Source organism: Mustela erminea, chromosome 1 (genome assembly GCF_009829155.1).
Source record: "Mustela erminea isolate mMusErm1 chromosome 1, mMusErm1.Pri, whole genome shotgun sequence".
NCBI lineage: Eukaryota > Metazoa > Chordata > Mammalia > Carnivora > Mustelidae > Mustela > Mustela erminea.
The window spans coordinates 101,358,496-101,383,298 of NC_045614.1; the positions used below are offsets into that span (position 1 = coordinate 101,358,496).

Consider the following 24,803-nt stretch of genomic DNA (forward strand, 5'->3'; position numbering starts at 1 on the left):
GGGACCGTGGAAAACAGTATGGCGGTTCCTCAAAAAATTACAAATAGAACTACCCTATGATCCAGTAAATCTACTTCCAGGTACTTACCTGAAGAAAATGAAAACACTAATTCAAAGAGATACATGCACCCTTATGTTTATTGCAGCATTATTTACAATAATCAAGATATGGAAGTGATGTAAGTATCTATCAATAGATGAATGGATAAAGAAAATATGGACAACAGAATATTACTCAGTCATAAAAAATAAGGAGATATTTCCATTTGTGACAACATGAATGGACCTAGAGAGTATTATGCTAAGTGAAACAAGTCAGACAAAGACAAGTACCACACAATTTCACTTATATGTGGAATCTAAAAAAACAAAACAAATGAATAAACCAACAAAAAATAAGCAGACTCATAAATACAGAGAACTGGTGGTTGGTTCCCAGATGGGAGAGAGGATGAAGGATGGGTAAAATAGGTGAAGGGGATTAAGAGGTACAAATTTCCAGTTATAAAATAAATAAGGAATGGGGATGAAAAATACAGCATAAGGAAATAGTCAATGGTATTGTAATAACTTTGTATGGTGACAGATGGTAACTGTACTTATTATCATGGTGAGCATTTCATAATATATGTAAATATTGAATCACTATGTTATACACCTGAAACTAATGTAGTACTCATTGTACATCAGCTATAATAAAAAAAAAAAAGATTTAAAAAACTATATGAATATTTCTCTTTATAATATGTATAGCATGTTTATAATGGCTATATAATCTTTTACTAGGAGGTAAGTAAACATTTACCAATTGAATTAGATAATTCTAGACATTTAGGTTGTTTCCAATTGCTCACTCTTTTAAATCCTTGATGAACATCTTTTTGCCCATAACACTCCATATATTGAATTATTCCCTAACAGAAGATTCTCCCAAAGTGGAATGACTGGGTCAATGGAAATCAAATTCTTATGACTCTTAATGAGTACTGACAGATTTCAAAGGATTTTTTAATTTACCCCCCACCCCCAGTCCTTCATGTTCTCATTAGCATTAGGTCTTGTTAATTTCAGAAGTGAAAAGAGTTTGGTTTGAATCATACCAATCACTAGATTGGTGAACGAAAGGACCCTGGTCTTTCAGCTCCAGTGTTGCCAAGTGATACTGGTCATCCTTGTGCAGGGGTCATGCTAATCTTACTCCTATGGTTCCAATTTGAGTATCTGTGCTGCTGAAGGGAACACACCAAGTGATATTGGTCACCAGGCTACTCAGCCCTTCCGACCATCGTGTTTCCTCACTTACAACATGGCAACTATGAGATCTAACATGCTTATGGGCTTGAGGATGAAATAAGAATATATTCAAGATTCTTGGTCTCCAGACAAGGGTAGTCTCCCTTCCTCTTCAGCACTATGTGAGAATTAATATTTTCTGTATCATGGGTCTTCTTGCACTTTCTCCTCTGTCAGTCATCTGTGCATGTCCTTTATCCATGTATCTGTTGGGTTTTCAGTGTTGTTTTTTGTTTGTTCTTTGTGTTCTAAGTAAGCTCTACACCGAATACGGGGCTTGAACTTAGGTCAAGATCAAGAGTTATGTGCTCTCCTGATTACACCTGCCAGACACCCTAGTTTGTTTTTGTTTTTTTTTTAAGTAATTGGTATGAGGTTTGGAGCATCAACATACTTATTAACCTCCTTGCATCGTATCTGCTGTAAATCTGTCGTTCTCATTTGCTTTTTAAATATTTTTCTTTATACCCTGTTCTTAGTTTGTATAACAACACTGTCCCTCTGTTAGCTAAGAATTGAGAGGTCTCTGATAACACTGTTTACATCAGATAAGGGGTTCCTTCTCTGAGATTTTAGAATTTTATGTAAACATATTCCAATGAATTAGCAGAACCTGTGGATAAATAAGGAAACTGTTCACCCAAATATTCAAGGGCTCTTGAGATCCTTTTAGTCTTTGGATCATCAGGCTTTGCAAGGGATACTTCGGAGATGGTGCTGATGGTGATTGCCCTGTTTGAGGCTATCCGGCATCTTTCACCACCATTTCATGTGTGGGGGTCTCCTCCATCATGAGTCTTGGGTCTCCAAGGTAAAAGCCAAGACCTTGCTTACACAGCTTCTCTTGTCCCTGGGATGCAGGCCTCTGACATGGTGCCATCCGTCGGGGGCACGGGCACAAGACTCGTATTTACAAGACAAAAGTGAAAGGAAGCAGCACCAGATGGAGTCCTGTCTCTGGAAGGATGAGCAGCCGAGGTATCAGCCTCCTGCCTGGGGTCCGTGGTGGGAGCGGTGGGAGCAGCCAGGTTGTCTCTGGTGGGGCACTCCCTCAGGGTGATGAGGCCGTTGTTCCTGTCTGGGGATCCTTTGAGTCCCTGCTGGAGTTCTGTGAGCCATCTGATAGCCTTTTAAAAAGCCAAAGGGAGTAGAGGCACACCTCTGCAACTGAGAACCCCAACTAATACAGGAGATTGTTACAGTCAGGATTTAAGGCTCTTCATCTCTCCAAGAAAACAATAATAGCACTTAGTGCCCACTGAGTGCCTACAATATGCCAGGAAATATGCTAGGCCGTGTGTGTGTGTGTGTGTGTGTGTGTGTGTGTGTGTGTGTACATATACACACACATATCCTTCAACAATTCTGAAAATTATATATTTTTGTCCTCATCTTCTTTGTCATTTTTTATTTACATTTTTAAAGATTTTATTTATTTATTTGAGAAAGAGTGAGCATGTGAGCAGGGGGAGGGGCAGAGAGAAGAAGCAGAGAATCTCGAGCAGACTCCACACCCAGCATGGAGCCCAATGCGGGGCTTGATCCCAGGACCCTGAGATCATGACCTGAGCCAAAGCCAAGAGTCGGGATGCTTAACCGACTGAGCCACCCATGGGCCCCATCACCTTATTTATTAAAATTAATAATTTTATTGTTTTTATTAAAATGATGCATCCTTATTAAATAAATTCAAGCAACATGGAAAAGCCTGAGGAGGAAGGGAACAGCCACCCACAATCCAGTGAGAAGTGTTAACACGTGGAGGATGCCATGGGAGACATCTCTGTCCACGTGTAGACTGATGGAGAGAGAGGGGGTGGAGGTAGATAGATGGATAGGGATAACTGTATGAGATAACATAGATTCTTGTTTTCAAATGGAACAAGACATTTAGTTTAGTTTTTTTTTTTTTAAGATTTTATTTACTTATTTGACAGAGAAAGAGAGATCACAAGCAGGCAGAGAGGCAGGCGCAGGACAGTGGGAGGCAGGCTCCCTGATGAGCAGAGAGGCCAATGTGGGGCTGGATCCCAGGACCCTGGGACCATGACCTGATCCGAAGGCAGAGGCTTTAACCCACTGAGCCACTCAGGTGCTCCAAGACATTTAGTTTTTAATTGGAATTAACAGAAGAAAAAATCAACTGGGGGTAAAAATGAAATGATTTCTAAGCTTAAAAAAAATAGTTTCTTTACTATAAGAGATACTATTTCCCAAAACACGCCTTTAAGAGAAAGGAAGCAAGTACAGGCCTACCTTACAGGTATTGCAGGTTCAGTTCCAGACCACTGTAATAAGGTGAGTATCAAATAACGTGAGTATCACAATAACCCAGGGGCGCCTGGGTGGCTCAGTTGGTCAGGCGACTGCCTTCAGCTCAGGTCATGATACTGGAGTCCCCAGGATCAAGCCTCCCATAGGGCTCCCTGCTCAGCGGGAAGTCTGTTTCTCCTTCTGACCCTACCCCCCACCATGATCCTTCTTTCTCTCATTCTCTTTCTCCCAAATAAATAAATAAAATCTTTTAAAAAATAAAGTGATTCAAACTGCTATTTTGGTTTCCCAGTGCATACAAAAGTTATATTTATGCTATACTGTAATCTATAAGGTGTGCAATACCATTATTCCAAAAAAGTATACATACCTTAATTTAAAAATACGGTATGGCTAAGAAATGCTAACCAACATCTGAGCTTTCAGCAAGACATAATATTTCAGTTGGCAGAGGGTCTTGCCTTGCTGTTGGTGGTTGCTGACTGATCAGGGTGGTGGCTGATACATCTCTGGCAGCTGTGGCCTTACACAATGTATTTCTTTCTTTAAAGATATTTTTATTGATTTGAGAGAGAAGAGGGGCAGAGCACAAAGGAAGTGGGAGTGGGAGAGGGAGAAACAGACTCCCCACTGAGCAGGGGGCCTGATGTGGGAATCGATCCCTGGACCCTGAGATCATGACCTGAGCCGAAGGCAGATGCCTAACTGACTGAGACACCCAGGTGCCCACAAAATGTATTTCTTAAATAATAAGACTTGACAATGGAAATTACTCCTTGATCTATGTGCTCAGAATGGATGCTGTGTGAGCCGACAAGAAAATGGTGTGAATCTCCTTGGAAAGCTCTATCAGAGCTTTTGTGTGACTATGTGCATTGACAATGAGCAGTAGATATTTTGAGAGGAATCTTTTCTCTGAGCAGCAGGTCTCAATGGTCGGCTTAAGATATGCACTAAACCACATTGTAAACAGGTGTGCTGTCAGCCAGATTTCGTTGTTCCATTTATGAAGCACAGGGAGAGTAGATTTTGCACAATTCCTAAGGTCCTTAGGATTTTCAGAATGGTAAATGAACATGGGCTTCAACTTCAAGTCACCAGCTACATTAGCCCCTAACAAGAGAGCCAGCCTGTCCTTGGAAGCTTTGAAGCCAGGCATTGACTTCTCCTCTCTAGCTATGAATGTCCTTGATACATCTTCTTCCAACAGAAGGCTATTCTGTCTGCATTGAAAATCTGTTGTTTAGCGTGGCCACTATCATGGGTTATCTGCGTTAGACCTTCTGGAGAACTCGCTGCAGCTTCTCCATTAGCACCTGTTGCTTCCACTTGCACTTTCATGTTACGGAGACGGCTTCCTTCCTTAACCCTCATGAACCCACCTCTGCTGGCTTCCAACTTTTTTCCTGCAACTTCCTCACATCTATCAGCCTTTCTAGAATTGAAGAAAGTTAGGGCTCTGTTCTGGATTAGGCTTTAGCTTAAGGGAATGTTGTGTTGACCTACCCAGACCACTCAAACTTTCTCCATATCAGCAGTAAGGCTGTGTTACTGTCTTATCATTCATGTGTTCACTGGAGTAGCATTTTTAATTTCCTTCAAGAACTCTTCCTTTGGGGGAACCTGGGTGGCTCAGTGGGTTAATCCTCTTCCTTTGGCTCAGGTCATGATCCCAGTGTCCTGGGATGGAACACTGCATCAGGCTCTCTGCTCATGAGGAAGCCTGCTTCCCCCCGCTCTCTAGCTGCCTCTCTGCCTACTTGTGATCTGTCTCTGTCAAATAAATAAATAAAATCTTAAAAAAAAAAAAAAAACAAAGAACTCTTCCTTTGTATTCACAGCTTGGCTAATTCTTTGGTACAAGAGGCCTAGCTTTTGGACTCTCTTAGCTTTTGACACGCCTTCCTCATGAAGCTTAAATCATTTCTAGCTTTTGATTTAAGGAGAGAGACATGTAACTCTTCCTTTCTCTTGAACACTTAGAGGTCATTGTAGGGTTATTAGTTGGCCTAATTTCAATACTGTTGTATCTCAGGGAATAGGGAGGCCTGAGGACAGGGAGAGAGATGGGGAAATGGCCCATCAGTGGAATAGTTGGAACACATGCAATATTTATCAATTAAATTTGCCATGTCATATGGGCAACTATTTATGTTGCTCCCCAAATTATAGTAGTAATATCAAAGATCACTGATCAAGGATCACCATAACCAATATAATAATGAGAAAGTTCAAAGTATTGCAAAAATTGGGGTGCCTAGGTGGCTCAGTCTGTGAAGTGTCTACCTTCAGCTTGGGTTGTGGTTCCGGAGTTCTGGGATGGAGTCCCACATGGGGCTCCCTGCTTGGTGGGGAGTCTGCTTCTCCCTCTCCCCGCTGGTTCTCACTCATTCAAATAAAAAATAAAATATTTAAAATACTGCAAAAATTACCAAAATGTGACAGAGACATGAAGTGTGCAAATGCTGTCGGGAAAATGGTGCCTATACCCTTGCTCGATGCAGGACTATAACAAACCTTCAGTTTGGAAAAAACACAGTATCTGCAGGGCACCTGGGTGGCTTAGTCAGTTGAGCTTCCGACTCTTGATTTTGGCTCAGGTCATGATCTGGGGGGGTGGGGGTGGGTAGTGGTGAGTGCGAGCTCCTCATCATGCTCTGTGCTGGGGCGAGGAGCCTGCTTAAAATTCTCTTTCTGTCTCTAACCCTCCCTGTATCTCCCCCCACCCCACCACTTGCGCTCTCTCTCACTCAACAAACAAAAATGCAGTATCTGAAATGTGCAATAAAGCACAGTGCAATAAAATAACATATGTGTGTATCGTGCAAACCCCTAAGATACAGTATTTTAAAAACTTATTAACTTCAAACAGTATGGATTGATCTACCTGCTGTGAAAACTGAGGGGAAGAGCATCCCATTCTCCCACACTTACTAGTTTGGTTACTGACATTATTTATGCTTTCTCAGGGTTTTGTAACATTTCTATTCTATTCCTAGATTTTAATTCTCTTTCTTCTGTCTTAGTTCTAATCTAAACTGTTTCAATACTTACCCTCATGGCTTCTTCATTCCTATGTTCAGTATTTTGATTTTTCTCTTGGCGGGCAGGACTTCACCATGGAGCAATTTCTTGGGTGCTGGGTTCCTTAAAATCTTTCTTTTTAGACAATCTCTGCCTAGTTCTCTCATGAAGTGAGTAACTTTGTAGATATTGCTTCATTGTCCTTCAATGAAGCAATATCTACAAAGTTACTCACTTCATGAGAGAACTAGCTTTGCATGTACTCACTTCATGAAAAACAAGCTTTGCATGTTGTTGTGAAGTCTGAGATCAGCTTGACTCTGTCCTGTTGAAAGGGACATCCTTCTCATACTTGAGACTAACCCAGCTTTAAAAATGGGGAAAAAAGGGGGTTCCTGGATGGCTCAGTGGGTTAAAGCGTCCGCCTTCGGCTCAAGTCATGATTCCAGGGTCCTGGGATGGAGCCTCACATTGGGCTCTCTGCTCAGCAGGGGCCTACCTCCCCCACTCTCTCTGCCTGCCTCTCTGCCTACTTGTGATCTCTGTCTGTCGAATAAAAAAAGAAAGAAAGAAAGAAAGAGAGAGAGAGAGAGAGAGAAAGAAAGAAAGAAAGAAAGAAAGAAAGAAAGAAAGAAATCTTTTAAAAAATTAAATAAAAATGGGGAAAAAATAACAAAAACAAAAACCAGAGGCAACTATGATGTGAGGGATGCTTTGTCAAGACTTTACCCTAGTGAGTATCTCATCCGAGCCCAGGAGATGTCTCTGAAGCCTGCAATCTTCTAAGAACTGCACGACCTGGCTTCCGTTTTGTACAACTACCAGGGACATTAGGAGACTCTGAGAAAAGTAACTCAGCCTCATAAGGCCTCAGTTTCCTCTTTCATAAAATGACCCAGGTGGACGTGGTTCTCAGATTCAAAGGTATTAAAAACAAAACAAAACAAAACAAAGCAAAAAAACTAGTGCTATGTCCCAGACTTGTAACATGGGCACACACACACACACACACACACACACACACACACACACACACACGGAAGGAAGAAAGGAAGGGAGGAAGGGAAAGGAAAGGAAAGTTAAGGAAAGGGAAGGGAAAGGGGAAGGAGGGAGGGAGGGCAGGAGGAAAGAACTACCATCTGCTATCACCACTGTTTCATAAAATAAAGGACATTTTTATAACTAAAAACAAGTAAAAAGACAGTATCTCTTAAAGACATTGCATTTAAGTTGAATAAATTTAGCTTTTTGAAAAACTGACCACTTACTTCATGCATTTGGCCTCAGCCCAGCAATGACTTCTTCCTGGCCCAGCCCCTCTCGAAAAGAAGGTTTTGTAAGCCACAAGTCGTAATGACCTCACTGCCTTGCTCTCCAGGTCACACCTTTGAGCAAAGGTGAACCTGTTCTTGTTTTCCCAGGTTATGGTGACTATACCCCAGTCCCTTGGTCTTTAGAAAGGAATCAGTCTCAATGTGAAATGTGAACCAACCAATAAGGAAGTAAAAAAGAAGATAATTCTGTGGTTGGGGTGATGGTGTGAATAGACAAGGAAGACAGAACTTTTTCCTCAATTTCCTTAGTCATCATTGGGCTATATATAGATCAAGTTCCCCATGGAGTATAACATTATAGTGTATTGCTCAAAATAACTTTTGCCTTATTGATATCATAGTAATAATGCCTTCCAGTGGGACTTGGCAACTGTGAAGTAAGCGGGAGAGAGAGACAGAGGAACAAATATTCTAGTTGTATACAAACAAGGCATTGGTCTCAAGTATGCCTACCAGGGAGCTTGTAACCCACACCTATTCAATGTTGGCTTCAACCCAGGCTAGAGCTAAATGAAGGATCTTATTCTTTAGATATACTTGAAAGATATCCTATCATTTAACCTCTCCACATACCTCTGAATTAGGATCTTAGTATTTCTCTTTTATAGGGGAGGAAACTAATGATCAGAACAGCAAAGAAATTCACCAAGATATCGCAGATGGGGCACCTGGGTGGCTCAGTTGGTTGGGTTTCTGCCTTCAGGTCAGGTCATGATCCTGGGGTCCTGGGATCGAGCCCTGCCTTGGGCTCCCTGCTCAGTGTGTGTGGGGTGTCTGCTTCTCCCTCTGCCCCTCCCCCCTTTTATGCAAACACACACTCTCTCTCTCTCTCAAATACATAAATAAAATCTTTAAGAAAATACATCTCATAGCTAATAAGCTCTTTCAAACCTACGTCATTCTGGTTCAAAACTCATTTATATCACAAAGCTTCAGCAGCAGGCTTAGAAAATATTAGCCACTATTGAATGTTTCTAATGTGACTTCTTAAAAAAAGATTTTATTCATTTATTTGACACAGAGAGAGAGATTACAAGTAGGTAGAGAGGCAGGCAGAGAGAGAGGGGAGGAAGCAGGCTCCCTACTGAGCAGAGAGCCTGATGTGGGACTCGATCCCAGGACCCTGAGATCATGACCTGAGCTGAAGGCAGAGGCTTAACCCACTGAGCCACCCAGGTGCCCTCTAATGTGACTTTTTATCGAAACAAAACAGCAGCAACAAAACCCCCAACCCAACAAACCTAAAATCACTTTGTTGGAGAATTTCAATGATAATCGTTACTGTTCCAAGGCATTGAACTAGGAACAAAGCCATTCATACAAGCTACAGTTAGACTAGTGTTAATTCTAGAGCGCTGCGCTAGTCAGGATGGACCGAGTGATGCTGCGGCAGGCGACTCCTCAATCTCAGAGCCTTAACAAAACAACAGGACGTTTCCAAGCCCGGAGAGCCAGGGTCCCACGCCAACAGTGGCTCCACCTCAACATGTACTTCCACGATTGCGGAGGCGAGAGAAGTGAACCTCACACATTGGCTCTTAAAGTGTCCTCCTGGAAGGGACACATTTCACTTCCGTTCATGTTTCTTTGGCCAAAGCCAGTCCTGTAGCCGTATTTCACAAGAGGTGGGGAAGTACATGCTACCTTGTGCCTGGAAGGGGGAAAGCTGAACATTTCCTTAGTGAACCACAGAAATCCTCCCCCCCACCTCTAGGCAACCACTCATCTGTTTGCTGTCCCCACAGTTTTATCTTTTCCAGAATGTAATATAGATGGCATTACCCAGTATGAAGGCTTTTTCCTCTGGCTCTTTTTACTTAGCACCTGGTTCTGAGACCAAAGCAGGGGCCTGCCTCCTGTGGTGGTTTGTTCCTTTTCTTCGCTGAGTACTAGTCCATTGTACCCTTGTTCTCCAGCTCATCAGGTGAAGGGTTTCCTAGCGCATCTTTAAAGTTCTTCATCTAGGGGTGTTTGGGTGGCTCGGGCTCTCTGCTCAGCAGGGAGGCTGCTTCCCTTCCTCTCTCTCTGCCTGCCTCTCTGTCCACTTGTGATCTCTGCCTGTCAAATAAATAAATAAAATCTTTAAAAAAATAATAAATTGTTTCATCTACAAATGCCTGCTTGGGCTTTGCTACAAGAGATCCTTGCTAAGCGTTCCTGTTCAGTTACACGTCATAGTTGTGCACATGCTTGCTATCAGGGAGTCACCAGTCTGCAGCTCCTAAAGTGACTGAGTCCCTAGGACCTTCAACTTCAGTGTATTTCTTCTGTTGCAATGGTTCATCTTCTCACTTACTCATTCTGTTTTAGCAAATGCCTGTTAGGTGGCATTTGAACATCTAATGTTCAACAGGACAGTCTTAATTCCCACCCTTACAGATATCCAATTTTGGGCTCATTAACCCCTTTGTTATATGGGGAGCAGGAGGAGAGGAGGGAAAGGGTAAATGACAGCAAGTCCAAGGTCTTTGGGGCCAGTTACTAGTGAATCAGCATTGAGATAACATTAATTATGCAGTTATGTCTTTCTTTGGGTGACAGGAGCTCCCTACTGTAGAGAACTGATATATTCTCTTGGTGTTGCATTTCTTTGCTTACAGAGTCTTCTCACATGATTCTCCCTTTTAATCCTCACAACTCTGCAAGGCAGTCATTATTATCCCTGCTTTAGGGATCAGGACTCTGAGGCTCAGAGAGGCTCAGAGAGCTGAGCAACACCTTTGGCCTGAGATCACGATCTGGGAAAACAACCATGAAATTTAGAGAATGTCTCATATCAGTAGTTGGGCCAGGCCTTGCAGTGGTGCTGTAAGTTTTTACAAGGTAAATAAAAAAATCAATAAATACCTTTATTCTTGGCATTTCTCTCTCTCTCTCTCTCTTTTTTTAAAGACTTATTTATTTATTTGACAGCAAGAGAGATCACAAGTATGTAGAGAGGCAGGCAGAGAGAGAGGAGGAAGCAGGCTCCCTGCTGAGGATTCATTTTATTGCATCATTTACTGACTAGAACGCCAGACTTAAAGCCCGATGTGGGGCTCCATCCCAGGACCCTGGGATCATGACCTGAGCTGAAGGCAGAGGTTTTAACCCACTCAGCCACCCAGGCACTCCTCTCTCCCTTCTTCTTAAAGATTTTATTTATTTGTTTATTTTGGAGAGAGAGAAGCTCTGTGGGGTGAATCAGGGTGGGGCAGAGGGGGAAGGAGTGAGAGAATCCCAAGCAGACTCCATGCTGAGTGCAAGCCTAACACAGAACTCAATCTTTTGACTTGGGTCAAAATCAAGAGTCAGGACACTTAACTGACTGAGTCATTCCGGAGCCCCCGGCATCCCTCTTCTATCTTCCTGAAGTTCATGCTTGCTACATCAGATGGCTACAGGACGCCACAACCCAGTTCTGGGGATTCAGAGCTGTCTTTGCCATCTAGGATCCAATACACAAGGACTGTGGTCTACCCCCCTTATTTTTTATCATTTCCCAAGCAACTGGAACAACTCAGTGTGCACTGATGAAGTCCTTTAAGTCCAAGAGTCTAAACATATTTTTTAGATCTTTGCTTACTGGTGAATCAAATCTGGTCAGATGCACAAGTAGGACAAGTACTCTGGCCAGCTTGTCAGCAACAGACCCACTGTTAGGTCCTAAAACAATACCAAGGGTGAGTGGGTCTGTAAATGCTCTGATGTCCTGCTGAGGTGGGTAGGAGAATGAGAGGGGTCAGTTCTGGGGTCCTACTGAAATCTCGGTTGGGACGGGCTAAGAAAGCTGAGTTGAGGGGGAGCTGGGTCAGGAGAGGAGAGTGCAGCTGGTCACGCCCACTCCGAGCTATCTGATGGACTTCTACCCTGATCTAATGTGCCCGAAGTTCACCCTCAGGCACCAAGCTGACATGGTTAGCCTCTCCCAGTGACCAAGGTTTCCATCATACAGCGTCTGAGAGGCTTACCATCCCTGCCATGAGAGGAACTGAAGGAAGCGAAGAATTAATGAACATCTATCTAGCCAGGCAGCCATATTCGCGGGCCAGCATGAGTGTATGTCTCATGGTCTGCTGTCTTCATGTTCCACGGATTCTCCCGGCCATGGAGCACAGACATGCTTGCTTCCTGCCCCTTCCCGTCCAAGATGTGAAAAGGTGGCCTGGGGTGGTTGTGGGGGAGGCATTCAGGAGGAGATATTGAACATCTGAACTGGTTATCTATTCTCCAATCCATAGAAAGGAAAGCAAACACTAGCAGGTGTTATACACCTGAATCAGGCTTTTTTATCATTTAGGTCAGTGTGTCCATCCATCCATCCATCATCAAAAGTGCATTTCCTCACTGAGCTGGGCACTAAGGATCCAGAAATAACTCAGTCCCTATGTTTGCCACACAAGAGTTTCCCGAAGAGTTCCATTGTTAACTCGTGAAAGGTAACCTGCTGCCCTCTGTTTGCTTGTTATTATGAGAAAAACACACAGTGAAAATGATATTCATTTTATTGCATCATTTACTGACTAGAACGCCAGACTTAAAGTAGATATAAGTATAAAAATAACCAGGTTCTTACAAATAATACTTTGCTGCTACAGTACTGAATAATTAGTGGAGGTGGCAATTATAATACAACTTTAAATAACATTCTCATAATGGTTTTAACACAATCGACCAGGGGTTTAAGGTTTAAAGGTTTGCAAAAAGAAATTCGGGACAATGTGAAAACTCAAGAAGTTCACATTCCAGCAACATGCTTCTTTTAACCGTTAAGTCCAACAACACAAACATTAACGAAACTCACAGCAACCCAGGATGAAAGACCTTCTGTTTTTGAAGAAATGGGCCAAGGTAATAGAGAAATCTAGGTTAGTTTCCCGGATAGACTGGTTCCCTCCCACCCCCGTCCAGTCCCATCCTTCCTAGGAAATAACTCTGCACCTGCATTGCATGTCCTAAAAACAACAACAACAACAACAACAAAAAACAAAAAACCACCACCAACAACAAAAAATCCCAGAATCTAGTAGGCAAATCCTTTGAAATGTCCTGTTAAAAAATGCAGAGGGGACAAAGCTGGTGTAAGATCTCTGTTTATAGACCTAAATTGTCCCCTTGGGTTTCACAGGCTTTTTTGTGAGCAGTTGCCAACAAACAGGATGGATTATAACACTATGAAAAGATACTTTAGCACAACAAATTGACTGGCATTTAATACTTTGATATTTCTAGCCTTTTAACCAGTATCCTTCTCTGGGGATTTCAGAAAAGAAAAAAAACACACACACTCAAAGGACAACTCTACAAAACCCTATCTGTTTCCATAAATGCACACAAGAACCTCAGAAAGATGCTTGGTCAGGAAGGAAGAAATGACATGTCCCTTCTAATCCCCACAAAAGTCTTCCCATAGAAAAAATATCTCTGATGTGAAGGGCAGTTTTAAAGAAGACAGAGAATACTGAAATACTGAACTTTGCATTCTTCCTGTCTCCAAACAAGTGTTCTCATTTTGAAATCAGGGTAAGTATCTTAGAACAATGGGTCCGAACCCGACTTTGGAGCATGCTAGGCTAAACTAAGCCCGAAGCAACTAGAATGCTTGGCTTTAGCTTCTTCAGGCTAAGTTCCCAGGGTTACCGGGTACTTGGGCCCTTGGCCGGTGGGCAAGATGGCTTCACAGAGACCCCACAAAGCCACATGCGTGGTATGTCCCTCAGAGGCGCTCTGGGAACTTCCACATCTGAATAAATACCATCCTTCAGAAACATTTTCTTAGGCAGCGTCCAGCCCTGCAAAGATGCTGCCCTTCTGTTTGGACCAACTTTAAGAATTACCTCTTCGAGAACTTAATAGTCACATCTTTGTTTAGAATTCCAAATGCTAGCAGCCAGCTCAATTACCCTCTTCATTCAACATACTTGGCTCTAAATGAGTTAGCTGCTTCTGAAAACAAATTTTCGTCCAAGGAAGAAGATTTGTCAGCATTTAAGACATTCAACTGAGTATGTTCACGACTCTGATCACATTCACAAAAATATGCTTCTAATACGTGGGAGCCACAGCCTTCCGGCAAAACGCCCCTCAGCGGGCATCTAAGTCTGGCTGTGTTTGCCAGAAACCTGGGTCATCACCTCACCCTTCCTACGCTCCAAGCCACGTACCAGTACACTTCCCGCTAAACACAAGCCAGCCACTCTTAACCTCACGTGTCCAAGAAATGGAAGCAATTACATGCATTGAACCCAAAAGGACTTTTTCAAAAAGGAATCAACATTGGTTTTTTTTTTTTTTTTTCATTTCATGTCATTAGTTCAGTTAATGCTTCATAATATTAAGGTTCTTAAAAAAAAAAAAAGTATATTATAAGCCCACTCTCCCCTGCCCTCTTTGACATGTAAGGTCCATTTGGATGGTGAGGCATTCACAGGAAGGCAAGGCAGGGAGAGGGGTTTGAATCCTGGCTCTCTAAGACAAGATATTCACTCTCTCTGGAAGTTCATGTATGCAAGAAACAGACACTCTCATGCACGCTTTACCAGGGTGTGGTGAGGCCAAGGGCCTTGCACAGAGCCGGGTCATGGTGGGAACACCAGAGATTCGGGTCACAACAGGTAGACTTCATCAATTCTCTCCAGGGCCCTGGGCTGGCTCATGGGGCCGAGAGGAAAAGACAGGAGAAAGAGCCCCCCCCCCCCCCACAAGCTTAAACAAACCCACAGTAGCCAGGAGGCTGACAGGTAATCCCCATGCCCCATCCTGCTCTGAGGCACTGCCCGGCCCTCTAGAAGTTGAAGCCTCTCATGAGCAGTGAAGTGTCCCTTTTCCTTTCCACCTTCCCCTAGCTGTGGGGCCCCAAGGAGGCAGGACCGTGGCGTTTCTACGGGCACGAATTGCACATTCCAGGTGCAGGGGCAGGCATGGAGCACCCATGCTGGAGCTGAGGGCTTCTGCTCCCCAGGGGCACATCCTTCCCTGTCTCTCCAGTCTAGAGGCTGCTGCTGTCCCACTGCTTGTTTGCCCTCCGCCCAGGCAGGACCCTCTGGGAGGTACTGAACCCCAGGCAGACGTGCAGCTGACTCTCCCTTCCTCATTCATGGTGGGTAGCCAACATGTAACTGGGGAGCAGTCATGCTGCTTTTCACGCCTTGTTAGACCCTTGGGCTCTTGAGACAGCCCCTCCCCAACCCCACAGCCTCCTAGCAAGGAGATACATTTGAACCTCACATCGTTGGAGGCCTCCTTTTTTCACAGTAAAAGAAAAACAACATTCTTAATCCACTTCACACGCACCAAACCTACTCACAAGAAAGCACTCTTGGAACTCACAGGACACTCTTCTGGACATCAGCATTCTTCTTAAGAATGCTTTTGAGACAAAACACTTAACTTTGTGTAGCTTATAGCTTCTGGTCCTGACACAGGAGATGATCCGTCAGCTGAGACAGCATCGGACACCTTTAGCTGAGAATGCCTGGGAACACACCTCCCCCCCCCCCCCCCCCCCCCACCGTGGCTCTGGGGATAAGCAAGGATCTGCATCAAGAGCCAGGAAGCAACGTCACCTCACCAGGGAGGCAAGTCTGTTGGCCCAGGTGAACAGAGGGCAGGAGCTCGGAGCTCTCCAGTTAGATGTGAGACCAGGGGGCATGAAGGCTCTTTGGTTCCCCAGAAAGAGGCAAGACCCAGAGATTTCAGAAAGATGATGCCCTGAAATTTGAAGCTGGCATCCGCTGACGACAAGAGAATTTGTATCTCAGGAGATGAGTCCAATGTAATGACTAAAAAGCGTCACACCTGACTTGTGTTCCTGCTGCCAGCAGGGTATTGGTGGCTTGTGGAGACCAGGGGACACAAAAGTTGACACTTAGAACGCTAAGGGTGAGGATTACAGAACAGTAAGGGTGAGAGAGACTCTGAAGAGATGAGAGAACTCTGAAGAAACAACCATGCCCAGGATAGAATTGTCCCCAAAGGCTAGACCGCTTCCAGAAATGTAGCTCCTGAGCTCCAGGCTTCAGGGTGGGAACGCTTCTCTGACCACTGTGTTCTTACTTCATCCCAAACCAGGATGTGTCAAAAGCACATGGCGGGAATAATCGCAGTTCCACAAGGAGCTGGTAAAGACACCGCGCCCTGGGGGTGCCCCTCCCCCCACAGGACCCAAGTCACAGGCATAATAAATAAGACACGCGGCACTTCCTTCCCAAAGGCAAACTCTCAACGCCTAAACTGGCCGGAAGTCTTTAGTTCTCTGACGCTGACTGAAACTACCATGTTTCTGGAGGGAACTCTGCAGTAGTATAAAGAGGGACGAATTACTGCATGAGAGAAAATAAGTTATTTCTTCAGTGAATAAACAGCTTTGAGCCCTTAGTTGAAAGAGGACACTGAGTTTGTGGGCAAGATCGCGGATGGGGTCACATAAGCCGCCCCAGAAAGGAAGCAGACTCACGGATGTGTGGCTCCATCCCAGCTCCCGGGTCTTCCTCGGGAACCCACACAGGCTTCCCAAAGCACGAGGGTTTCAGGAAGTAGACCGTGCCGGGTCAGCCCAGTCCTCCGGCCACATCCGGGTGCTTCTCCCTCAGCGGCGGAATTCCCGCTCAGGCCCAGTCTGCATTCGGCTTCCCATTTCTACTGCACCGATATAGCAGCTTCGGCCTCCGCGGGGGAGGACAGAGTCCCGAGTCCCACGCCGGCACTGGGCGCTGCCCTCAGGGAAGAGAAGCCCCCCACCCCCCTCCACCCTGGCCCTCAGCTCTCTGACTTTCTGGGCCTCCTCCCCACAGCGCCCCGCCTCACTACCGGCAGCGGGAGGCCTCTAATTAAAAGCAAATGCAACTTGTCTTGCCCGAATGCAGACTTGTTTGAAAAAGGGAGAATTAACTGCGGAGGGAAAAAAGAAATAATCTTAAATAAATGTCACCTTGACTATAAAATGGAGTGTGTGCTATGCCTCGCACAGTTCAGTTCTTCATTTTGAGGGTTGGGATGGAAACTGCAAAAGACCTAGAACCTACTAAAAATACTGTGTGCTCACCTGCAGCATCTCCAAACCTTAGTGGTATGTTCATCCGTGGTTTAGCATGTAGATACCGGGCAGGGGAACCACGAAAGAGCCTGTACTTTGCAGTAAATTAATCACCAGATCGAGGCCTATGGGAGCGTCTGAGGAAAAGAGGCCTTCTTTTTGGAACAGTCTTGGAAAAAATCCGAAAGGAGACCTCCCTATCCAATTGACTAAAGTGCAAACTAAGGAAAGACTGGGTCCTGGCGAAGGTGCCTGAAGATATGCCCTGGCTAAGAGTCAACCCGTGGCCCATGACCCATGGCCGGTGGCCCCAAGGTGGCTGCCGCATTTGGGGACACCCGGGACTGACCCCTGTTCATGTTCACAGTAAGGGCAAAGGTGCCCAAGGAGCAGCCCTCAGTTCCATGTCCCGGATCTGTCTCCTTCCCCTGTGGTCACGCCCCTCATGCCTGTCCTGCTGCTTTCTGCTTGCCACAGGAGTGTGGCTCCATGAGTCCTGGGAGCAGCCCGTGAGCACACTGGCCCTCCTGGTGCAGTCCTCTGAGTGTGAAGGGCCCACAACTTGCTCAGAGTGCTGGGCCGTCTGTCTCTCTTCCGCACTTAGAAGTAGTCTCTTCTCCTGCTCTCATCACTGATGAAAGATGGGTTATACTGTCCAGGGAAAATGCACGAGTGCCGTGACCCCGGCAGTCCAGTGTATGCCGGGTAGAGTCCATTGCGTTCAAGTTCAGGATTTCTTACGCTTGTGGGCTGGTGGCCAGAAAGAAGAGAAGAGAAGTGCATTTATTATTCATAGATTTAAATTTAATGTGTTTTTTTTCCTTTTGAAAAAAAAAAAAGAAGAAGAAGAATAAAGAACGCTATGTTTTAATAAACCCAAGAGGGAGGCAGCTAACTCTAATGGAGCAGGGTCTGACCTAGAAGTCAGGACCTCCCAGGCGTCTCTTTGTGGAGACTGGCATCCCTTTTCCAAAGGAGATTTTTCAAAGGCATCCATATTTTCAAAGGAGATTTAAAGAAGTAGAGCCTGGCATCCCTTTTTCAGAAGAGATTTTCAAAGGCATCCATATTTTCAAAGGAGATTTTCAAAAGTGATCAAGGGCAGCCCAGCAATTTTAGACCAATATAGGAAAAGACCTGGGCTAATTATCCTAATTATCATAAAGATTCATTATTACCTGATTATCATCTTGACATTTTAAAAAAGTGTCTTTCTTGCAGAGCACAGCACTAAGGTCCCCGCCACAAACAGGGAACTGACTTTTGCAAGGTCATAGGACTGCCTATTAAAGGTGGAGTCAGGACCCCAGAGTGGAAGGCCATCAGCAACAGGCAGCCATCTCTGACCAGATCCCAGCCTAGACCATGGCTCCCTAGCTGACGTGCAAAAGCAGCTCACATGGAAACGACACAGCTACTTTGAGGAGGCCCTCAATGAGGCCCACCGGGAGAAAATGCTTGCCTGGCAGAAAGAAAACACTAGAGACAGCATATAAGGAACATGGATCCTAGAAGTGCCCGAGGTACACCTGAGGCCACTGTGAGAGACAGCCTTCTCACTCAGGGGACAGCTTCATACCATAAGCATAGGCTCTACGGACTGCTCAGCCCATTTCTGAAAGGAAGATGGGGCTGGTTTAAGTTCTTGATTATTTCTACTTCAGGCAACTCTTGCGCTAACTCCACGGAAACACACCGGGGTTGGTCCTCTGGTGCCCTGGGTCTGTTTGTCCCTGTGCGATTTCGCCAGGCACGGGGTAAGAGTCCCTGGCAAATGGTGTGAGGGTGCAGGCACACTTGCTTGGGCAGCAGACACCCGCAGACACCTGCCTGCCATGAGAGGAACAGGGCTTCCCACATGGAGAACACAGCCAAGCACTTGTGCGGAAACATTAACACTTAACCCCAGCTCGAAGTTTGTGTCTGCGTCTCTTTTCCCTTATTATTTCTTCTTCTTCTTTTTTTTTTTTTAAAGATTCTATTCACATATTTGACAGAGAGAGATCGCAAGTAGGCAGAAAGGCAGGCAGACGGAGAGGGGGAAGCAGGCTCCCTGCTGAGCAGAGAGCCTGATTTAGGGCTTCATCCCAGGACCCTGAGATGATGACCTGAGCCGAAGGCAGCGGCTTAACCCACTGAGCCACCCAGGCGCCCTCTTATTCTTCTTGTTCTTCCCCCAGTTTCAAGTTTTCCAAAGGGTCCAATGGAAACAACAGCTTCCTTAGCATGAACCTCGCCCATCCAAAGTCTGAACCCTCAGGGTTCATCCCCATAGCAATTAGTGGGGTTGTAACTTCTGTCACAGCACTGTTAAGTCCCCATGGGGCAAGGTTCCACATTTATTGCTACCTCAAAGAGGTCCACGTGGGATGAGAAGTCACCTACGTCTGTTTACTTCCCAGTTCAGACAGCCCCATTTTGTTTGCCACGTCAATGTGAAATGAAACGGGCAGGGCATGGGTTATCCGAGGTAGGACAGAGGAGCCAGAGCTCCCGGGGGTCTACCGTCTTCCCAGATGATGCCGTCCAGGGCTGGATGGGGCCCGCTGTTGAAGACCCACTGAGTGAATATCTCCTAAAACACTGAGAAGTGCTGCTGGGGAGGCCACTGGAATGTTCTCTTTATCCCTGTTCCCAGTCCCACAAGCACAGGAGGTAAAGTGAGGCAGACAAGGGATGAAAATGTGAGGGCCACAGCCTAAATACAACAAATTCTTTCTGCTAACTTTCAGTTTCCAATCTTACAACTCAAAAGCAAATTTGGTTCCAGGAAGAGTTATTTCTACAACCCCATAAAAGTAATGAGCTCGGTTGGGGGAAGTAGCCTTCCTGATCTTGATGTCAAAACTAACAAATACCATGCAAACAGATCATAAGTAAGTTGAATATTAAATTATATAAATAAGAGGCTCAGGACACCATTCTCTTTAACCCTTAAGCAGCTGAAGTTATCTTTGTTTTACCACAAAACACAATCCCCGTACTTCTCAGAGGGGATCAGAGCCTGAGCTGCCCTAGGCACAGAGATACGCACCGAGTAATACACATCCGTCATCTGGAGGAGATTTTTGGTACTTCCGTTCTCATGCATTTCAATGGCTTCTCGGCCCCATTCTTGTGAGCGGGGGTTTTTGGGGTACTCAGCATATGGGGACATTTGGAAATCTCCACTTTTGAAGATGAGTTTGCTTATGTCATTTTTACTCTTTCTGTGGGATGGAAAATAGTTGATGATTCAAATGAACAAGTTCTGTAAAGAAATATCTATGAAAGCATGTTTTTATTATTTTAGAAGGTAGTTTAGACGGAAAGCTACCATTACATTCTTTTATAAATGCCCACTGAAGAAATGACATTATTGTTATATTTTGCCTAAAACAAATAAAAAGGCAATTAGATGCAAAAAAAAATTGCAAAAAGATCTTCCAACTGGAAGGGACGGGTTACCATGGACAGAGGATGAACAGCTATCTATAGTGAAGCAGTCTTCTCCAGGGGACCGAGGTCACTGCATCTTGGGGGCAGTCAGGAAAATCAGAGTCATGAATTCCCAGAATGCTGGAGCCAAAGGGTCTTTAGGATTCTTACTATGGTTCTAAACCTGCCTGAGGATCAGGATATACACAGAAACTTGTAGGTTTCACCAAAATTTACTAAGAGATGGGCTTTGGGGACGGGACAGCTCTGGCTTTGTGAAAAAATAAGACTTGTTCCCTAGGTCACGTTTTGCAACTAATGAAGCTAAGATAAGGTGCAGGCCTCCTGTCGCACTAGCCAGGGCCCTTTTTCCCCATGAAGCTACTCCAGTGACCATAAAACCAGGCTCTCTCATTTGCAAAAATGCCCATCTGTTTATATTAGCTTCACACATTCTCATTTCAGTAGGTCAGAGAAAGCCCAGGACAAGCTCCCCTACTTGTGAGGGTTCCCTGGCTGGAAATGGTAGAAATATGTGTAATTTACCTATGGAATGGGCCTAGGAGCAGACATTTTTCATTATATTTGCCCTGGATAAAATAATCTGAAGCTTCCTTCTTACCTCCCTTCTCTATAAATAAACTTTCTGGGAAGGCACAAAATGACTCAGGGTCATAAAACCAAATGTCCCGCATGTGGCTTAGGCGTTGTTCCTTCTTGCAAGTTCAAGAACAGATGCCACTGTGTTGCTCCCTGGAGGGTGGGGCCTCCGGTTTCAAACAATGACCTAGTAATTCATGACTACCTTCCCTTTTGCCAAAGCCCATAGGCACTGGCTCCTTCTCCAGGTAGTCACACTACCTGGTTCTCCGATACTTAGCAAATAGGAGGCTTACTTCCTCTTGAGGTTTAATCTCTCTAGTTTCTGGTCTCCTACCCAGGATTTTATTTCCACTCATAGTTTATCTTTGATGATCGGGTGGCAACTTGGCAAATGTCAGGCAAACACGGTACCATGAGGTGTGGGTTCCCAGAAGGGCAGTTAGGGCAAACTGCTCTCTGCAGCCTTGCTGAAAGTGAAAGTTATCTTATGGTGTCCTTCTTATCAATGGTCGAAAAGACAACTTGCTATTTTGGTAGGTTCCCGCCATCTGTTACGTCAGAAAAATTCCCGCCATTTATAATAATCTAAATCAAAGGTCAGAGTTTTCCATTATCTGACTAGATAATCACCCACAGAAGGGACCAACTCCTTGCTTTCTCCTCCTTTCCCAGCAGACACCCACTGCACTGGCTTCCAAGAAGCCCAGAGCCCAGCATGTGTGCTGACTCCCATTTGCTTACTGGTGAAACAGCCCTGCTAACCCTTCACCTTTGTTTGCTTCTAAATTTGCCCATTTGAAGTATGTAAGCCAATGGTTTGAATATATTCAGATGTGTGCGACCATCACCACAATCAATGTTTACAACAGTTGTGTCACCCTAAAAAGAAGCCTCTTACCCTTTACTCCCCAATTCACACCCCTCACTCGCCAGCCCCAGGAAACCACTAATCTACCTCTCTGTCCGTGAGATTTGCCTATTTTGGAGAGTTCATAGAGATGGAATCATACAAGAGGTGGTCTTTTGTGCATGTTTCTGTACATATTCACTTCCCAGGGTATGGACATCAGAGAGCGGGTGCCGGGTGTAAGGGCCTATTTAGCCAGAGCAATGCCATTCGGTTAAACAGTGATTTTGTTTATGCAGTAAAACTTAAACTGACCCTGCTCCCCCCACCCCAGGGGAACTTACTTAACAAAGCCCAAATACAAGGGTGGGTCAGGTCAGGTGGAGATAACGGCCAAATGCAGGGATGAGTCAGGTCAGGGGGAGGTATCCAATAGTGTGTGGGGGCGCATACTGTCTCCCTAGCTACCACGGAGTGTGGGCCCCACCCTTTGGGCAACTTTTGGGCACCAATTCTGACCAAGGTGATAGGCTAGTTCAAATAGCTACTATAGGGTAAATTGAAATTCAGTTGGCCACCTGTGTGTGGCCAGGCCCAACCACATGGCCTTTGCTCTATAAAAGTTAGTCTGTAAGGCAGGGAGGGGTCACCCTCTCTGTAAGGGGCAGCCCGACCAGTCAGTTTGACGGTTGGTTTGATTCTCAATGCTTGGCGTGAAATAAAGCTTTGCTTGACCTTTGCTTTGTATCAGTCTTGCTCCTTTAATCATGGACCCATTACTGAGGGATCCAACACCGGGTCACAGGCGGACAAGGTGTTTACCTTCCCAAGGAGCTGACAGACTCCTTCAGAGGGGCTGCACCATTTTGTGTTTCTGGAGCAGGAGTGTTCCAATTCTTCCACAGCCTCACCAATGCTTGCTGTTTTCTTGTTTTTTAATTTTTATTTTTCATTTAAATTCAATTAATTAACATATAATGTATTATTGGTTTCAGAGGTATAAGTCCATGATTCATCAGTCTTATATAACAGCCAGTGCTCATTACAGCCCATGCCCTCCTTAATGCCCATGACCCAGTTACCCCATCCTCCACCCCCCTCTTGGTTTTTAAATGGGCATCTTAGTGGGTGTGCAGTGGTGTCTCCTGGCAATTTTGTTTGTATTTCCCTGATGGCAATTTTGTTTGTATTTCCCTGATGGCTAGAACGTCATTTCATGTGCCTCCTGGCCATTTGTTCATTTCCTTTGGTGAAATGCCTATTCAAGTGTTTTGCCCATTTTTAAGTAAAGTTGCCTTTTTATTATTGAGTTTTAAGAATTCTTTCTATACTCTAGACACAAGTCCCGTATTAGACATACGATTTTCAAACCCTTTCTCCTGTTCCCTAGGTTGTGTTTTCACTTTCCTGATAGGGTTCTTGGAAGCACAGGAGTTTTTAAATTTTGATGACGTCCAATCTATCACTTTTTTGTTGCTTGTGCTTAGGGATATTCTTTTTTTTAGTAAAGAAAACAGAGTCCCATTTGCTGTCCTTTCTCAATGGCACTATCTATTATGAATTTTCCTTTCTCCTTTTTTGAATGATTCCATTATACAGGATGATTTAATACTGTAAAGCACCCCAAACATTCTTTAAAATCTACGCAGACTATTGCTTAGCAGAGGCAAAGAGAATAAGAATGTGAACTCCTGGCACTCACCGGCAGCAGGTAACAATCAGCGCGATGCCTAGAATCAGAAGAAGCCCACCTCCTGCTGCTGCGATCACCACGGTGATCAGCTGATAAGCTAAACGAGGGTTAAAAAGGAGAAAAGTAGACAGGTAAGACATAATGAATAAATAAAGAATACAAAAGAAGAGTTGCCCTCCCTGCCCCACAGCTAAGACCTTGCCTCCTTTGGTGACCTCACCTTTCATGGGGTTGGGGGCAGGCAGGGCTCCTCAATGCTAGCTCTGGCATTTGCTCTGTTGGAGGATGGCAGTATATCCACCCCAAATAGTCCTCTTTAGCATGCTTATTATTTTGAACTATTTTTTTAAAAGATTGTATTTATTTATTTGACAGACAGAGATCACAGGTAGGCAGAGAGACAGGCAGAGAGAGAAGGGGAAGCAGGCTCCCCACTGAGCAGAGAGCCCGACTCGGGGTGGATCCCAGGACCCCGAGATCATGACCTGAGCCAAAGGCAGAGGCTTAACTCACTGAGCCACCCAGGCACCCCTTGTACTGTTTATTTTTGAGAAACTGGGACTCAGGAGAAGCTCTGAAAACAGCAGGAGTAACCCTTTTTAAAGGGAGATTTACATTAGAAAAGAGGCCTGTACCAGAAGGCAGCTCAGAGTTCACCTTTTTACCTGAGAGCCTGATGTTGGGGCCCGGGCAGCCTGTGTTTACCAAACAGTTTCTCCTCTCACTTTCCCAGGTGGCTTCCCACCCCTGCCCTTGGCAGCCTGGACACCTAGCCCTTTCCTTAACTCTGAAGGGCACGGAAGCCTCAAATATCCAGCTGCCTTTGAGTCTCGTATTTTTGTGGGGCTCCCATGTGTGCTATGTAATTAAAATTGTTTTCTTTTTCTCCTGTTACTAGGTCTTTTATTTGGGGTAGGGGTGGGGGTGGCAGTAGAGTTCTAGAAGGGTAGAGAAAAAATTATTTTTCCTCCCCTGCCTGCACTGTTTGGAGAAGACTTCTCCTTCCTTCCTTCTTTTCTTTCTTTCTTTTTTTTTTAAGTGTTTTTTTTTTTTTAAAGATTTTATTTATTTGTCAGAGAGAGAGCGAGCGAGAGCGAGCATAGGCAGACAGAGTGGAAGGCAGAGTCAGAGGGAGAAGCAGGCTCCCTGCGGAGCAAGGAGCCCGATGTGGGACTCGATCCCAGGACGCTGGGATCATGACCTGAGCCGAAGGCAGCTGCTTAACCAACTGAGCCACCCAGGTGTCCCATTTTTTTAAGTGTTTTTTAAAAAAATTTTATTTATTTATTTGACAGAGAGAGAGAT

The 24,803-nt window shown here is 44.8% G+C and overlaps 1 protein-coding gene and 1 non-coding gene across 4 annotated transcripts in view; both read right to left on the bottom strand.

Moving 5' to 3' along the window:
• Positions 1–1,135: 1,135 nt before the first annotated feature.
• LOC116581651 lies at positions 1,136–1,242 on the bottom strand. Its single transcript, XR_004282147.1, has one exon. It is a non-coding gene; the product is annotated as a U6 spliceosomal RNA (small nuclear RNA).
• An 11,149-nt stretch (positions 1,243–12,391) lies between these two features.
• Positions 12,392–24,803, bottom strand: part of HEG1 (heart development protein with EGF like domains 1) — an 87,207-nt gene continuing 74,795 nt past the window's right edge. For all 3 annotated transcript variants that reach the window (XM_032335754.1, XM_032335744.1, XM_032335757.1), the window contains 3 exons: positions 23,508–23,595; positions 19,973–20,147; positions 12,392–17,688 (listed from right to left, as the gene is read on the bottom strand). In XM_032335754.1, the coding sequence (XP_032191645.1) occupies positions 17,539–17,688; positions 19,973–20,147; positions 23,508–23,595 (413 nt within the window). In that variant the 3' untranslated portion in view covers positions 12,392–17,538. The remainder of the gene's footprint in view (positions 17,689–19,972; positions 20,148–23,507; positions 23,596–24,803) is intronic.